The sequence below is a fragment of the Ananas comosus genome, linkage group 1, assembly GCF_001540865.1.
Source record: "Ananas comosus cultivar F153 linkage group 1, ASM154086v1, whole genome shotgun sequence".
Classification (NCBI taxonomy): domain Eukaryota; kingdom Viridiplantae; phylum Streptophyta; class Magnoliopsida; order Poales; family Bromeliaceae; genus Ananas; species Ananas comosus.
This window is the reverse complement of record NC_033621.1, coordinates 3471803-3486708: the sequence shown is the minus strand read 5'-3', so window position 1 is coordinate 3486708 and position 14906 is coordinate 3471803. Positions and strand designations below refer to the sequence as shown.

At 33.5% G+C, this 14906-nt stretch overlaps 1 protein-coding gene across 2 annotated transcripts; it reads right to left on the bottom strand.

Moving 5' to 3' along the window:
• LOC109722168 (mitochondrial import inner membrane translocase subunit TIM22-2-like) lies at positions 535-8212 on the bottom strand. 2 transcript variants are annotated; one of them, XM_020250081.1, is made up of 6 exons: positions 8195-8212; positions 5147-5422; positions 2147-2211; positions 1902-1974; positions 1754-1807; positions 535-1001 (listed from the first exon to the last, which is right to left on the bottom strand). In XM_020250081.1, exons 2-6 carry the CDS (start codon positions 5385-5387, stop codon positions 751-753), a joined length of 684 nt encoding a protein of 227 aa, XP_020105670.1. In that variant the 5' UTR covers positions 5388-5422; positions 8195-8212; the 3' UTR covers positions 535-750. The 2 variants fall into 2 exon arrangements, with proteins under 2 accessions (XP_020105670.1, XP_020105660.1); XM_020250071.1 differs by lacking the exon at positions 8195-8212 and having other exon boundaries at positions 5147-5463.

Below are 14906 nucleotides of genomic sequence, written 5' to 3'. Positions count from 1 at the left end.
CCTTATCTTAAAAAGGTAGGTAAAACCAACCTATACTGTGACATTGCAGGAGTAAAAGACCCAAACTTCATATTAGAAACAGACAATAAGAGTTCTCCCAATTAACTGCGGCACCAAACAATTCAACAACTACTACTACTACTACTACTACTACTACTGCAACAACAACAAAAGCCTCCCTCTGGGACATTTGTAGAAGATAACACCATTGCAATACACAGGCCTGGTTCGAGAATGCGTTCGCCTAAAGAAACGCTTCAAAGTTTTAGGCCACCGAAAAAGTCGAAAAACATAACAAAGTTGCAGGGTTAGAACCTCCGCCGAAGAAACATCACACCAGAAAGGGACGGCTAAATATACACCCAAACTGGAAAAAAATTGAAGGGGCCGAGATAGCTTGAGATTTAATCAGATTTTCAACATCAGTCTACTCTGATGCTTTTCAGTACTGCAAGTAATGCATTTTGAGGTCGAAAATCTCAAATTATTCACACAATAATGGCATCTTTTGTCGCCTCGAAGTTCAGATCAATGTAGAGAGAACTGACCATTTGCATAAGATTCCACAAAGATTTAAGAAAAATGCGCCAAAGCATAGATTTAACATGAGCGAAAACGAAGTAGCCGCCAACATAATGTGATTAGGTAAAATGCGGGAAAATTAAAGCCCTCTATCTCTTCCTCACAAAATTTACACAACTTTGAAGAATAATAAAACGTGAATAAGCAGCCGGATAGATGCTGTAAAAGTTAAGAGGAAGTAGCCTTCTTATCCTTGGATAAGGAGCTGCAGAAGGAAGAGAATCCCTCCATAAGATCGCAAGGTAGGGGTAGAGTGAAAGGAGGGAGGACATTCTGTTGGCGGCCTCCATTAGTATTGCTTCCGAAGAGAGCAGAAGCATGAGGAAGAGCCAACGCCGGTTGTTGCTTGTTGAGCCCCTCCATTATACACGAAAATGCTCCAAAGGTTACACAGCTCTGGAGTAGAGCTTGTGGCGCCCCTGGAAATAAATACAGGATAATTTGTCAGACAAAAGAGCTGTCCAGAGCATGTAGTCTCCTAAGACCTCATATTGCATTGGACTGTTGTCAACTTTTGTTTCCTGAACAGCAGATTGTTTGTAGGCTGTACATCCATGGAATTTGTTCGGCAACAAAAAGCAATAGCCCAAGAGTAACTTCTTGTATGTTGTTTTTTTTTCTTTTCTTTTTGTTCCTTTTTTTTTTTTTCCTGGAGATAGTATTCTTGAGCTCGCCAGGATGAATGACACAGAATTTATGTTTAAAAGGAAACAAAAAAACACAAAAAAAAGCAGCAATATATAAAGAGTCCCATGTTCTTTATTTGAAAAAGAAAAACATTTCTGCTACTATACAATAAATCTGTAGTTTCTTTTCTCTTTAGGATTCATGCATGAGCGGTATATATATATCTAACTTGGAAGCAGAGAATAAACTTCATCTAAAACTACAAAAAAAATTAGGATAGATAGATTAAATCAAAACTTATTATATTGTAGCAAAATTACAACCTCATTTGAGCTGAAGTAACCCGATCAACCAAATTGGACCGCCTCTTCCTCATACTGAATTTTTTTTTTTCTCGTTCATATCAGATTTTAATGATGTTTCACAGTTAGACAAGCATGTACAAACTTATACATTGTTCATGGTATTCCAATTCTAACAACAAAGCTGGCAATAATCATACAGCAACTTCCACTTTTAGTGTTAATTAGAGCTAAACAAGTACCTGGAAAGCTCAAAGCAAGACCAGTGCAGCAACCTGCCACACCCGCATTGATGACTGCGAGAACAAAAGGAAGTTTATTTGAAATATAGGTTAATCCAGTCACAAAACAATGATAAACAAGACATGCTAGATGCAAATGATGACACACCATCATCTTTTCCTCGCAATCTCTTCAATAAACAGGCAACCAAACTGTGGACTCCAGAAAGAACAGCAAAGGTCTGGCACAAGAAACAGGTGCAATCAAAGTTTGTACAAAAGGTTAATGCAAAGATTGTCACGCATAATCCAAACAAGCATGAATTCAACATAAGACAGTACAAAACACACACGAAAATATTGTCACGTATATACCATTAACTTGAGAAGAATATAATATTACTAGCATATTACCTTAGCAGATGATCCTGCGTCAGCAAAGGAGCCCTTGAAACCTCTCTTACTGACCAATCCTTTACCTGAAAAGAAACCATGAATTAAGAGTGGAATGTTTAACAACATGCTGCTATGTCCAACTTTAATCATCATTATTGTGATCATCAACCATAATGGTCCACTGCTTCAATATATAGAGAAAGTGAAACTTGAGCAGCTTACAGCACAATTACATACTTCAGAATGACAAAGCACCATGACAAAATGACAACTAAGCTAGGGGCATAAGTTTATGCACCACTGCTGATAAATTTACAGGGAATGATGTCAGGCCATAAAAAGCATACATCCACTTCAAGATAATTAACGAATTCCAGAAAATAACCCTCAGCAAAACGTTATATTGTTCTAATTAATACTTTAGACAAGCCAAGAATTTGCACTAAAAAGATTACTGCACTCTTTTATTACTATATGCCTGTAGATGGGCATGAATGCATGATAGCATGTGGAAATCATAAGACTCCGCATAGAACCTTCCATCTATGGCATAATCATGAAAATAGAAGAATGGCATATCAATTTTCTAGCCAATGAACTGGAGATAGGGTGGAATTTAACTTGTTATGTATACAAGCGCGTAGGGTGGAATTTCTTGCTTATTAAGTCGATGTCTGATGATTAGGTGTAAATGATGTTGTCACATTATAGGAAGAGAAAATCTGCACCTGCACTCAAGAGTATAGGGCAATTGTGACAATTGCAAAATGATAACATTGAACGTATACCAACCATGAGAGGATGGTCAAATCTCTATCATTGAAGTAATATCTATATCTAATCTTATTTGTCACTATCAGTCCTCAAAACTTTCATGCAGTAATATCTCAGGCCCGCCAACCCACAACCTAAGGTTTCCTTCATAAATTCATCTACTGGCTTCCTTAAATCTAAGGGGATTTTCATTGCTATGTCAATAATGTGTCTCTCATTAGTCATTAGACCTCAATAAATGCAATCTTGACAGTGAGTTGAATATCCACATGCCTCATAAAGCCCTTCCAATTTGTACCATCTAAACCATCTTAATTTTCCACTTTAGCAAAATAATCAAGATAACTTCCAGCAACCCTTAAAAACATAAAAAATGATACATGCAGAAAGTCTCAGTTCGGGACGTATTTTCAAACAAAATTAGGTTTTGCATGAGATTATACAAAATCCAGGTCCAATTTGGGTTTTAGACACAACATGCATCCCAAATAGTAGCCATTATCCGTCTCGACTAACTCAAGAGATTCGATAGACAGTATTTTACCAGATTTCATGTAAATCTTTCGAGCTTGGTTATTCGTCATCTAAAACAAGTGGTACTAGAAAGGATTGACACATTACACATGCAATGCATGTCTAGGGTTACAGAAAAACTAAATATAAATTTGACAAAATAAAATTCAATCACTGAACTACTCAATAAATGTTCAAATATTGAACAAGTATAAAACAAATAACAAAAAGATATTTAGTTTAGTTTTGTAAATTGAAACATCTTGTCCATCTGTAACTGTATCATATTTATTTCTTCAAGATGATATTTGATATATGCTAATACTTGAATTCAACATTTTTTGCTTCTACAATGTTTTGCTACATTACACATGCAATAAATATCTAGGGTTACAGAAAAACTAAATGTAAATTTACAAAATAAAATTCAATCATATAAACTACTCAATAAATGCTCAGATATTAAACAAGTAATAAGCAAATAACAACAAGATATTTAGTTTAGTTTTGAAATTGAAACATCTTGTCCATCTGTAACTCCATCATATTTATTTTTTCAAGATAATATTTGGTTTATGCTAATACTTGATTTCGACAATTTTTTTTGCTCCTACAATGTTGAGTTAACTTTCTTGTTTCCAATGCCTATATGTGTTTTCAATATGAAAACCCATTTTATCACAGTAAAATTTTCAGATGCTTAGCAGCCGATGTGACGTATTTCCATTTCATTGACAAAAGAAATGCATTATGTAAAAAGTTGCCTATTAAAATTGACAGAGTTAGTAATTCCACCAACTGAAACTCACTAAAATGAGCAAGCAAAAACTAAGAAGATTTCAATCTCTTATCAAATATGACTTTCCTTTGTTGGAACTAATTTCATCTTTTTCGCTTGGAACACAAAACATGAATTGTTTATTAGCTATGAGCACGTAACACAATCCACAATTTTCTAGATGCTTTACATATCTCAGCAAAATTATATACAAACTATGAGCTCGAAACATCATTTTTTTCTACCTAAGTTCATAATGGCTTTCTAGACACTGTTGCGTAGACTGAAGATCTCCTCAATGAGTTAGAAACATCATCGACAACAAAAAATACCCGACAATTGAATGTTGCCTCCTTTCACCACAAGAATGTTCTAACTTATACCAACGAAAATTGCAACATGCAAATCAAAAGTAATAGGACATGTCAATTATGTGAAGTAGATGAAGGAAAAAGATGACCCTCAAAACTCAATGGTTACGAGAAAAGTTACAGAGGTGAAGAGCATAAAAGCGAATAACCTAGGGTTAGGATTACGCATCATAATTTTACATGTTTTGATCAACACACCCTCAACTTCCAATTTTTTTTTTAATTTAAATTTTTATCCGTAGCTAAATGAGAAATTTTGTTACATTTCATAGATCCATTAGCTATTGGTCGTTACTTAATTGTAGTCTCATTTGCAGAAATGTAATTTAAACCATTAAATCTAGCAAAACTAGCGTTTAATTCAATAACAAATTCTAACTTGATAGCAGATAAAATACGAGCAATTAACTGCTAATATCTAATATATGATATAGGCATCAAATTCAACAAAATTTTCTACCAAATGAACTAGAATATATCACATTAAAAAAATATATTAGAAATTAAAGAGGCGTGAATCGAAAATACCAAAATTAAGGGGCCAATTTCAAAACGGCGTATAGTTGAGGGGGAATCACTCACCGTAACCGAAGATGGAGCCGATGAAGGCGCCGGCGGCGGAGTCGCCGGCGAACCTCATGAGGCAGACGACGGGGGCGGCTCCGAGGGGGTCGTCGGGGCTAGGGTTAGGGCTAGGGTTAGGGTTAGGGTTAGGGTTAGGGTTAGCGTTTCGCCCTAGGGGAAGGGCGCTAGAGTTAGGGTTATCGCTCCACTCCTCGGACTCGGAGTCGGTGTCGGGTTTTGGGGACGACGCCATCGCCATGGATCGATTCCAAGCTAAACTCCTCTCTCTCTCTCCCCCTCTCTCACAACCGCGCCGCTCCTCGGAGTTGTGTGTACGAAATAGATATAGGGCACAACACGAGTTTTTCGTTCAAGGGATAATTGCATATAACTCCCGTAGAGATATCAAATAGTAAACGTACCTCTAAAAAATTTAAGTTATCAAATTTATTCCTCCAAATCCTTCCGTCTGCAAATATATCATTCTGTTATAAAAAGTTAAATAACTATAAATTAAAAAAACTAACCATAATTAGCTAAGAATTAAAATTATCTTTTTACATCTTATTCTAATATTGATGTCGCGTTTAGAAATTTATATTGTCCTTTTTATTCATGGCGGTGACAAAAATGAGGTATGCCGTACGTATCACGATGAAGACGAGGCGTTGGTCGCGGCAAGAATGAAGCATGTCACACGTGCTGCGACGAAGACGAGAAGTGAGAAAGAAAACTAGCTTTTTTGCAGAAACAAATTTATAAAAATAAAATAGTTATTTTACGCACTAATGTTGAAAATATAAAACAACTAGACTTTAAACTTGGGATTTCAAATACCAGTCATCAAACCCTTTGCCACTTGTGCTAGAGAATTATTGAAAGAATTAATCTGATTTTTTATATTTTATAAGAATTCATATGCTATTTGATACTTCTATAGGGACCTGTTTGAAATTAATCCTTTACTCAACACAGGGTCGGTGGTATATGTTCCATTCGTCCGACGGGGGCAAGGAATGTTCACGCAGGACCTTCCCAAAGGATTATTCACCGTTCGATTCGCATCTCCATAACGACGCGAAAGGTGAAAATGAATGGACACCCCCTCAACTATAGAACACGTTGAAACCGCCTCGTCAGATTTTCTTTTTTGATTCAGCCCCAGCGCACCAAAATTAATGGTGATTTTACCGAGTTTAATGACTTTAATTAACTTTTAGCCTAATAAAACTAGACCAATTAATAATTAATGACTAATGGAATCGTTAAATTTGATAAGGATTTTAAGTTAATTAAGTATAAAGATTCAAATTAAAAAAAAAAAAATAGAAGTCTAGAAGGTCTTAATCAAAAAATAAAAGTTTGAGGGTCTACTTCCAAATGTCTTGAGTGCTTCTTCATACATTTTTAATTGTTCTAGAAGAAAGATAAATCATACACTCTGTTTTTTTAAAGGGCGAAGAGTAAGCCCTTCTAACATTTTCGTTATTTCGTATATATTTTTTAGGAACTACACGGTACAAATGCTGACATGAGATAAAAGATATGACACAAATCGGACACGACGACTCAACAGTTTTCAAAAAAAAATAGGACACAAATATAGCATAGACACCACTAACAAAACATGATATATAATTTATATATATATATATATATATATATTATAATTTTATATATATATATATTATATATATAATATTAATATATATATATTAGGCTAATATACTATTAATAGCCACCAAGTCATTGGTGGCTACCAAGTTTTTGCGCATTGGATAAGAGATGTGCGGTTAGAATGATGTGGCCCCTAGGGTTGAGTGGGTGGTTGGTTGAATAGTATAACTAACGGGTGAAAATGATCAAAAAAGTAAATTAACGGCGGAAAGTGATCAAAAATTAATAAAATTTTCATTCATCATTCATATATTTTTTAAAAAAAATTCTTCACTGTATAATTTATTTACATTGTCTAAAAAAAAATCTATATGCATTCCTTATAAAACTAAAATATTTATCGTCTTACATCATATACATATATATACATAAAAAGTTTTATATATATATATATATATATATATATATATATATAGAGAGAGAGAGAGAGAGAGAGAGAGAGTAGGTCTTGTATATTATTAGAGGCACGGAGGCCTTTGAGCTCCTAAGCCGTTTTCAATGATGGAGTTTCTAAATCGACGACTAAGTCCGTTAGACTTGATCTACCATATTTGAAGTATTTAGAAAATAAATATTTCGATTTTTCGATATCATTTACCCAGTGATCGAAAGAGTTTAAAATCAACGGCTGAAAAACCCTTTTCGTTAAATGATATAAAAAAGTTACAAAATTTATTTTCCAGATACTTTAAATATAGTAGATCAAATTTAACGAAGCCAATCGTCAATTCGAAAACTCTATCATCGAAAATGGCTTAGGAGCATGAAGACCTCCGTGCTCCTAATAGCACACAATACCTTCTATCTCCCTCTCTCTCTCTCTCTCTGTAGGGACTGCTATCATCCTCACCACACGGTCCTTCATTCAATGACCAAAAATTTATGAGTATAAAAGGTTCTATACTCGTAAGTGTATAGTAGCCCTAACTTATCTATATATATAGAGAGAGAGAGCCCAGTTGGGATCGATATTATCAATAGCATCAAGAATTTTGTGCTATCGAGTTTTCCACCGTTAGATTTTAACCTTTTGATTATTTTTATCCGTTAGATTATACTATTCAACCAACCACTTACTCAATCCTAGGAGGTCCACATCATCCTAACTACACATCTCTCAATCCAAGGGCTAAAAAATTAATAGCACCAATAGCGCTTTGTTGGTGCTATTAATAGCACCAAGCTGTTGGTGCTATTAGTGTTTAAGCCTTTGGATCGAGAAATATGCTGTTAAGATGATGTGGCTCTTTAGGGTTAAGTGGGTGGTTGGTTGAATAGTATAATCTAATGGGTAAAAATAATTAAAAAGTTAAATCTAATGGTGGAAAACTCGATAGCACAAAACCCTTAGTGTTATCGATAGTATTCCAGCCGGACTCTCTCTCTCTCTCTCTCTCTCTCTCTCTCTATATATTATATATATATCTCTATATATATAGAGAGAGAGAGAGAGAGAGTCCGGCTACTATACTCTTATGAGTATAGAGCCTTTTGTATTCATAATGTTTTGGCTGTTATCGATTACCCTTTAATATTTTCACCCGTTAATGATTATATACTATTCAACATGATTACCTCACTCAACTAGGGGCCCACTATCAACTAACCGTAATCACTCTTCATCTTACCGCATATTTTTCATCTGAACGGCTAAAAACTTATGAGTACAAAGGCCTCTATATACTCATATAAGTATAGTAGCCAGCCTATATATATATATATATATATATATATATATATATATATATATATATTATTATATATTATATAGGAGAGAGAGAGAGAGAGAGAGAGGTATTCTAGCTCACTCTCCCCCCCCCCCCGCCTCTCTCTCTTTATATATATATATATAGAAGAGAGAGAGAGAAGGAGAGAGTTGAGCTAGAAACTATCGGTAGCAAGGCTCCGTTGCCACATATTTGTTTTCGATGATAGAGCTCAAAATCGACGATCAGCATCGTTGAAATGATCTATACCACTTGAAGTATTTAGAATCAAATTTTTACATTTCAATATTATTTCTATCCATCCGAGTGGACACAAAATGAACGGCTGAAAATGAATATTCTTCTAAAAAATGATGATAGGAGTCTTGTAGTCAAGATCAAGAGTATAGATCTTATTTAAATAGTTTAAAAATTTTTCTAATAAAATTCAATTGATTTGGATATCTTTACGCCGTTAAAGCGAGAAAAACGCCTCATATGACCATTAAAATTAACTTTGAAACCCTTTGATCATTAGGCAAATGATATCAAAAAGATTGAAATTTGATTTCTACGAACTTCATGTGGTATAGATCATGTTCACGGTGCGATCGTCGATTTGGAGGCCTATCATCAAAACAAATGGGTGGCAATGTAGCCGTTGCTATCGATAGTACTCCGATCTAGCCCAACTATATTTATATATATATATATATATATTTTATATAATATATTATATAATTATAGTTGGACTGGGCTACTATTAGTAGCAAAATTCCATTGTTGCTACCAGTTTTTTAGCCTTTGGATCAACTCTTTTCATTATTTGTAACCATTGAATTAAATACTATAACCCAGTGGGGACCACTCAACCCTAGGGGAACCACTCAACTCTAACCGACTAATATCATCCTGACTCTACAATTTTTCATCCAAGGGTTAAAAACTTGATAGTAAAAAAAACGTTTTACTATTTATAGTATTCCAGCCTAATTCTATATATATACAATTGTATGCATAAAAGTACCAGTAATTGGAGGCAAATTTTATTTGGCTTAATGACACTCTACTCTTCTATTTTATAGTGGTTTTTTTTATTCGTTATATTGTACTATATTTTTGTTCAAGGACACAATATATTATTATATAAGTCTCCATGATAGATCACTAAAAGCTCGTTTTAAATTATTTTTATGTATTTTATTATTTTTATGTCAAATTTAGTTAAATATATTCTCTACATTTTTTAACCAATATTTGTTAACAACTTTCATATACAACAGAGGCAGAGTACAGCTTCCTGACTAACGATTATTGTGAGTAAAGTGAGACTATCCCACAAAGTTGGATAAGACTAGCGCGGCAAGTCTCATATTGCCTAGTGCTTATAAGTATACTTGAGTCTAACGAAAACTGTGGCACTTCTAGAATTTAGAATAGTTCAATATATAAAGTATAATATGAATAAAACTTTTTTTAATCTGGCGATAATATTTTGGCCAGTAGCTAAGCCAAGAAGTTAAAAGGGTTAAGCATGCTTGGCTAGAGTAGTCCTAGCATAAGTGACACCCTCTAGAAAGCAGGGTGTCACAGTAAACATATGGTTTTTATTTACAGTTAATCTCTCTAGCTGCTGCAATTGGGACTGTCCCAAATTTGGGGGTAGTTCCAATTGTTGTAGTTGGATCTCCTCGTGTCATTTTAATTACAGCACTTGAATTTAAATATATCAAACCAAATGCCATATATGGATCTGCACTTTGTTATAACTGTAGTGTCGTTACAATTATGTATAACCAAACAACGGCTTAAATGTTCGGGTAAACTTTCCCCATTTTCCTTCCCTTGCTCGCTCTGCCCTAATATATATACGCCTCCAAATCTAAGTATACAACCCTAATCTGCTACTAATTCTCGACTGACGGCGGTAAGAAATACATCCCCGCTCTCCTATCCTGCTTTTGAGTATCACTTTCCTTTTCCTATTTCTTATAATTTTGACCTTCGCTAACAGGTTTCTCGACTGATAGTGACATTTCCTTCAATTTCTTTTCTTATTTTCACCGTCATCACCGACCGTCCCTGACGCAAATGGCAAAGCGTTTGGTGGTTTGTACCTGAGTTCCTAAGTTCGAATACTAGTTGATTCACATTTCTAGCTAAATTTATTTTTAAAATAAATAAATAAAGTGAATAACATGCTACCTAGCTCTCAAAAAAAAAGTTTCATCGTCATCGTAGTTTGCTCAATCACCCTAGTGGTTTGATTGGTGAGCAAAGGGCTCTACCAGCATTCGTTGTTAGGGTGCAGGTGCTTACTTGGTATAATTCCGTATCTTTGTTAAATCAAGTTTATAGAGAGAGCATTTCTCCGTGATATCTAAAGGTCCCGTAGAGGAGTTTTTCGTTATCCATTTTTTGTTTTTTTTTTCTGAACAAAATTTTTTTCTGAACAATCCATGATAAATGTATACATATTGTAGCTTAAAACAATATGATTTAAAGTATAGCACTTTACTGTTTTGTAATTTTTATTTTAAATTATTATAGAAAAATCTGCCATTAAATAAGGTAACAATATATATATGCTATAACCCTAAACCATAGGGTGACAAAATATTACAGCTTGATGATTTGTAATTTAGCATCTTATATATGTATAGTTTGTGTAATTTTCTTCTTTATTTAGTGACATTTTTGAACCAAAGATAATTAGCAAATTACTTTTGCAATACCCCACACCAACGCTTTTTATTTCTTTTTCCCCCAAAAACCTCCATTTTAAATTATCATTACTATTCATAATAATAATTTGAAAATGGAGAAAAAAGCCATTTGGTGTTTAGCTCTTTAGTGAGAAAAACTGACTAATAAAGGAGTGTATAAATGTGTAGTTAATCTACGCGAATCAGATCATTACTAAATCATCTTATAGATTTGGGGCATCACCAAGATTCATTTCATAAATGTTCAAAACATTTATATCTATTTCCATATTTACAAATTAGTAGTATATATATGTGTATCAAAGGTGATGAGATAGGTACAAGTTGTGATGAAAATTTTAACCTAACAAAAGTTTAGGTATAAGGGCATATATATAATGGGGTGGTGTCAAGTGATATTGTATATTAGCATAGTCATGCTTCGAGTTCTCTTTGAGGCCCTGAGTTCGATCCCAATTAGCTATTAAGCTTAATAGCGTCAAGTGGTATTTATCTCTTAAACACGCAAGTTATATTATTTTTGACATTTTCTAAGCACGTGCTTTATTTTTAATTGTTGGTTTTATTTTGCTTTCCAGGAGAGCAGAACCTGCGGCTCCACGTGGCGAACAACGTCATGTGGTATTTATCTCTTAGACACGCATGCTATATTATTTGTGATATTTCCTAAGCACATGCTTTATTTTTAATTGTTGGTTTTATTTTGCATTACAGGAGAGCAGAACCTGCGGCTCCACGTGGCGAACAACGCCAAGTGGTATTTATCTCTTAAACACGCATGCTACATTATTTGTGATATTTTCTACGCATGTACTTTATTTTTAATTGTTGGTTTTATTTTATATTTCAGGAGAGCAGAACTTGCGGCTCCACATGGCGAAACTTAAAATGTTCCATTCTGGGGCTCCAAGATAATATCATGTGCCCAGAGCTAGCTCTAAAGCATCAAACAAGTTGCTTGAAGAATGCATTTCTAAGCTAGACCTATGCCGTGTGAAATTAGCAGTTCATTTGTAAAATCTCGACTGATTATTTGTTTTTAAGTTTTACGCTTGTTATTTTCATTTTACCAATATAAGGAAGATACGATTGATGGGGATTCTAATCAAACATTCTATTCAAAAAGATATTAATGTCAAATTAAGAGATATGAGATGCCATATAAAGAGATGTATTGAAAAAAATTGTAATAAAAAATATGGAAATCAAGTAGAATATTACTGGCAAATGAAGAGATATATGATTTTGGTTTCTTGTTTGTTTTACTCAAATGTATATATATATATATATATATATATATATATATATATATATATATATATATATATATATATATATANATTGTTTTCTTTTTTTTTTTTTTCCTTTTCTTTTCTAATATGTCTCAGTATATATTACAAATATACTTCACTGCAGTTGCCCAATTTTTTTTTCTTTTCTTTTTTAAACATCTTACTAGTTACTGTATAAGCTATTTCCATCCATTGGATTAGAGATTCCGATTAATTCAAAGACAATTTTCCTAACGGTCATAAGTCACAAAATCATGAATTTAAACTAATTAACTAAATCATTAATTCTAATTCAATTTTAATTAGACTAAAAATCATCAATCCTAGTAGTGTGGATATCGCATTTAGCCGGCTTAAATCAGTCCAATTGTGACCCATTTTATAAAGTCGTTCGGTTCAATTTCTTGAAGCGAATAAATCAAAAATCTGCTTTAAATCATTCGAACTGACAGTTTAACTATCGAACTAGTGAATAATATGAATAATAGAAATTGAATGAACAATCAAAAAGAGCAAATAGGTTAATTCCTATATTCAAGATTGGAGGTGTTGATATCGAACTAGACGCTCCGTTTGGGACGATGGGGAGATTGCTTTACATATAATAAGAAAGTTGGATAAAAAAATATCCTATTTGTTTTCGTTTAGGGTTTGATGTTTGGCATCCGAGATTCCGAGTTCGAAGTTTGGTTGCTTTATATTTCCAACTGATTTTATTTCTAAAAAATAAACGAAGCGAATAGTTTGCTACAATTCTCTTTAAAAAAAAAAAAACTCTATACTCACGTATATGGTGCATATTAGAAAACGGTTCAAATTAATATTGACAATTAGTGAAAAACAGTTCAAAATTAATCTTAACAGTCCCTACAAATATGTATGGTGAATATTAGATGACGCATAATATAGGAATCAAACTCAGAGTCCCCTAAAAGAGAGAAAATTTAAAACTCGGGCTGACGCTACGCTATCTAAAGAATTTAATCTAGTAAAAAATGTTTCAGAATAAGTTTTAATCTTATTTAGTTAATTCGCATATATTACGCGAATTATTCACAAAAAATCGTCAAAACGAATAAAACACTCTGTTTACGAACTTTTTCCAAAAAATCGGAATAAAACGCGTTTTCTTTCCTTGCTCAGTATTCGCATGCAAAACGGATTCCCCGAATTATATTTCAAAAAATTCGAATCGAGCTGTGGTGGAAAGATGAAATTTCTCAAAAAAAATTTGGATTGGACGGCTGCAGAAAGTTGAAATTTCTTGAACCGATGATGCGCGACCACTGCTCCGCAGATTCGTGCACCTCGTCGTGAGCAGTCGAGCAACCTTCCCGTTCGATTTTGAAGAAAAAAACGAAGACGGGACTACAGCAAAAGAAGAAAAGAGGAAGGACGACGATACGGGGTTGGAAAATAGCGGGGTCCACGAGGCTCGTGGACAGTGTGGAGTGGACCTCTCACTCCCCCATTTGTTTGTGTGAGAAATAAATTAATTGAACAGATAAATTTTTGCTCCGAATTTTTAAATAATATAATAAACATAAAACTCTCGTATAAATCGCATATACAAATTATTAACGAATCCGATTTTTAAACCATATTTTTCAACAAATTTAAAAATTAAAATATAAATTTTATTCATATCAAATTTTTATCGTATTCAAATTAATTAACTATGATTTTAATACTGCACAACTACATGCTCGCCGAGCGCGTCGTTGACCTACACTATTTTGACGGCAGAAGGACCAAAAAGCTAAAAAAAGAAAAGAAAAAGAAAAAAGAAAATGGGCACGGTGTGATCCCACAGAATCCGCCGGGCATCGGTTTATTTTGACGCGCGTCTCACCATCCCCTGCCCCACACATCCAACGCCCACCACCCGCCACCCACCAAACCTAACCCAAATCCAAATCCAAATCCAAATCCAAATCTGTACCCCTGCGGATACCCAACTTGTTTTGCCCAACTTTTAACAAGAGAAACGATTCCTTGCGGAAACCCTCTCCCGCGGGGTCAAAGCCTAAAACAACCGCAGGGTCAGGTCCTATTTGTTTTACCAAAATTAAACTTTGAATTAAAATAAATTTTAGATTGAAATTAAACTCGATAACAATTTTTTTTTTCTTTCTATTTATTTTATAGTTATGAAAATAAAATTTCTTCAATTCTACAGTTTGTTTTATAGAAATTTAATAATGTAAAGTTATAATTTATATATAAATAATAAATAACTTAATAAATAATAAATAAAAATAATATAATTATATTTCTATATAATTAAAAAATTTAATAAACAACTTTTATTTGTTTATACATAAATTATAATAATACAACAATAAAATTTTGAAGTAAAAAAATTATATAAATATTT